This window comes from Silene latifolia, chromosome 9 (assembly GCF_048544455.1).
Source record: "Silene latifolia isolate original U9 population chromosome 9, ASM4854445v1, whole genome shotgun sequence".
In the NCBI taxonomy this organism is placed as follows: domain Eukaryota; kingdom Viridiplantae; phylum Streptophyta; class Magnoliopsida; order Caryophyllales; family Caryophyllaceae; genus Silene; species Silene latifolia.
In genome coordinates this window covers 25,117,996-25,121,178 of record NC_133534.1, presented here as the reverse complement: position 1 = coordinate 25,121,178, position 3,183 = coordinate 25,117,996, and the positions used below count along the sequence as shown (strand labels likewise).

Here is a 3,183-nt window from a genome sequence, read left to right as displayed (position 1 = left end):
TTTAAGATGTTCTAATGAGTCGATTCTTTTGACTGGAGACTATTATCTGAGCAGGTGCAGTTTCCGAGTGACTTTGGTTTTTGTCCTAGGTCGTGCCGTGAAAAGAGGCCAAAAGGGCATTTACTAGGTCATGGTGAGCTGTATTGTGCAATAGGATAGATAGGGCATACAGGAATTGTCCACCCACGTTGGGTAACTATATCTCAAGGCCACTCGAGGAGTTAATGACTACAAATGCGTGGCCACGCTCGAAATTAATCTGTGAGAGATTTTTCCGGTCAGGTAGTCACACTCCCGATCGAGAAAACCACTCGCGATGTGTTCATGTGCAAGTGCGACCTGAAAGACACCTTGCATTGAGTGGGAGATTAAAACGGACAAGAGAATTGGTAGCGTACACCTTGTGTCGGACAAGTAGGAGATTGTTGGAGTTAGTGTCCTCCACAATAGTGCGTTAACATAATAAATCTCATTATTGTGGAGGACACTAACTCCAACAATTATATCTTTCTCCAACAAGGTGAAGCATAAGAGTCTTCAGCCTATTAGAGATGCATTTAGTGACAATTTTCATAATAACGTTATATAAGCTTATTGGTCGATAGTCCCGTACCGTCTCTGGGGCACTTGTTTTGGGAATAAGGACAACAGAAGTTCTATTAAATTCCTTTAGAACATTACCAGAATTAAGTATGGAGAGAACAGCCTCAGTGACGTCATTCGTAATATGACACCAATGCTTTTGATACAAAATAGCAGGCATACCATCAGGACCAGGTGATTTATTCGGACTCATTTGGAAGACAGCCGTCCTAACCTCTTTTCGAGTAAAAGGCTTACCCAAATAATCCATTTGATCACTATGAAGTCTGTGTTTAATAAGGGAAAATAAATGTCCATGCTTGGCAAGATATGTCTGGAAGGGTTCATGGATCAAATTTGATTCAAAATGATCCATAAAATAATTACCAAAAACACCAGTAATACCTCCCTCGTCAAAACACCATACTCCGTTATCTTTGACAGCCAGAATATATTCCTATTATATCTTTCCTTAACCGAATTGAAGAAAAATTTCGTACAAGCATCACCCTCGCGTAACCAATGCACCTTAGCCCTTTGTTTCCAATATTGTGATGCGGCCTTATTAAATTCCAAATACTCAGCATGGCAAATATCATATGATTCCTCGTTATTACCTTGGAAAATGTCCTCCAACTCAGATGAAAGATTGTCATCAAAATCAGTCCACTTTTGTTGGCATTCTTTTCGTTTGTTTAAGGTCCAATTTTTTAAAAAACGCCTAACACGTTTAATTTTGCAAAGAACTCTAAAAGAGGGAGAACCTCTGTCCATCTTGCACCATTCTCGACTTACAATAGAATTACATTCATCGTAGTCTAAACACCAGGCTTCAACCTTATACGAAGACTTCCTTTTAATACCAAATAACTCAGTGTCAAGAATGATAGGTGCATGATCCGAACATTGAATAGGAAGATGAGTAATACCAGTGTTAGGATAAATGAAGCACCAATCCGAAGAACCCAAGGCTTTATCAAGTCTTTCATAAATACGAGCATTACCCTTACGATTGTTGCACCATGTAAATTTAGGTCCCTTAAAGACAATGTCAGATAAAAGAATTATTTATTTGATTCATGCAAGTTTTATGTGCCAACAAAATACAACCATTCATCTTATATTGTGCCGGACCTAGGATTACCATTCATCTCTCATTCCTCATTGTCATTTAGAAATACAGGCTGTATTATTCATGGCTGTAAATCCTGTAATTCATTACAAATGTTAACAAGTCAGGTAGCTCAGTATTGACTCAACGACGACAAAGTATCGCATCTGCAAGACGATGCAAACTCTATATAACTAAACTTATTTACATAGCAATTGCACCCAGAACATTTAGAGTTACCTATCTAATACAAATATTTCCAAATAGGAAGTGTATAAGACGTTAGGAAAGTCTTGCAACACGGAAACCCGACTTGGTTTAGGAATTATTTCCAATACGCTCCCGTAAGACACGAACGATTAGAGAGTTAGTTCAGTCTTGGACAAAATGAGTGGCACCAAGGTATGCTGCTTAGAAAAATGTGTTGCTTACTGATGTCGTTGATGATGGTAAATCTCGATGGAAGTATGAAACGCAAAAACGAAAGATTTTTTCAAGACAAGTTGAGGTGGATCGAACTATACAGTTCAGCTAAGTTTAATTTTTGATAAGTCAGTGAGATCAATGACTTCAAACCACCATATTTTGCGGAATGATTCCAAATAATCGATTACTTGACAAGTTGTTACCAGATTTACGAAGGAAAAGAAGCCAGCTACCTGACTAATGCCATTCCTCAAGATGAGGAAGTAGGCCAAATTAACGACTTCATCCAATCAAGTGCTGACTCGAATATAAAAAAGACAGCAAGGTAATGCAGTTCGCGTATACCAGAATCCCAGCCTAAAGTCTCATAAACTGTCCGTGGCAAGAGCTTCATTATTAGCTAGATCAATCGAGCTCCCAAATTAGTGAGGTTACTAAATTCAAATATAACTAAACTTAAGAGGAAGTATTACAATGTTATTTACATAGCAATTGCACCGAGTACATGTAGATTTTCATCAAAAGCCGGACCTTCGAAAAAACACGTTCCCCATATACTAGACAACTTAACCTTAGTCGTCTCATCTTCGTCTTCATCATGCCCAATCTGCTTCTGTTTCATTAATGAACGTGGTATCAAATCAAGGTTGATACCCTCAAAGTCCAGTGCGTAGACCTCCACATAGCGGTTTCCAGCTGGGGAACACGTTGTTTCAGGCTCATCAACACCAGTTTCGATGAAATACACACGATTATCCGGGCCAAAAACTACTGGCAAGGAGCTCTGACACATTAGTGGCGGCCCCCCCAATGAAGGAAGGTTTTCATAGCCATATACCCGAATTTCATTCACCTGAAAACCCTTACCATTACCCTCATAACAAAAGCGAAAAGCAGCTAATCTTTTCAATTTTAAAGAATGTAAAAAACACGAGATGGGTCTGGCCTTACCCGCGGTGGAGGAGAGAAGTCTAACTCACAAGCCCAAGAATGCTCTTATCTCCCAAAACCAATTGGCAATGGGAGAAACACCCCTAGGCCTTATAAGATAGACAATCTCTCTC

At 39.3% G+C, this 3,183-nt stretch overlaps 1 protein-coding gene across 1 annotated transcript; it reads right to left on the bottom strand.

Moving 5' to 3' along the window:
• Positions 1-487: 487 nt before the first annotated feature.
• On the bottom strand, positions 488-2,912 carry LOC141600747 (uncharacterized). The gene is made up of 3 exons (XM_074420992.1): positions 2,625-2,912; positions 970-1,620; positions 488-916 (listed from the first exon to the last, which is right to left on the bottom strand). The coding sequence occupies exons 1-3, from the start codon at positions 2,910-2,912 to the stop codon at positions 488-490; spliced, it is 1,368 nt and encodes a 455-aa protein (XP_074277093.1).
• Positions 2,913-3,183: the final 271 nt, after the last annotated feature.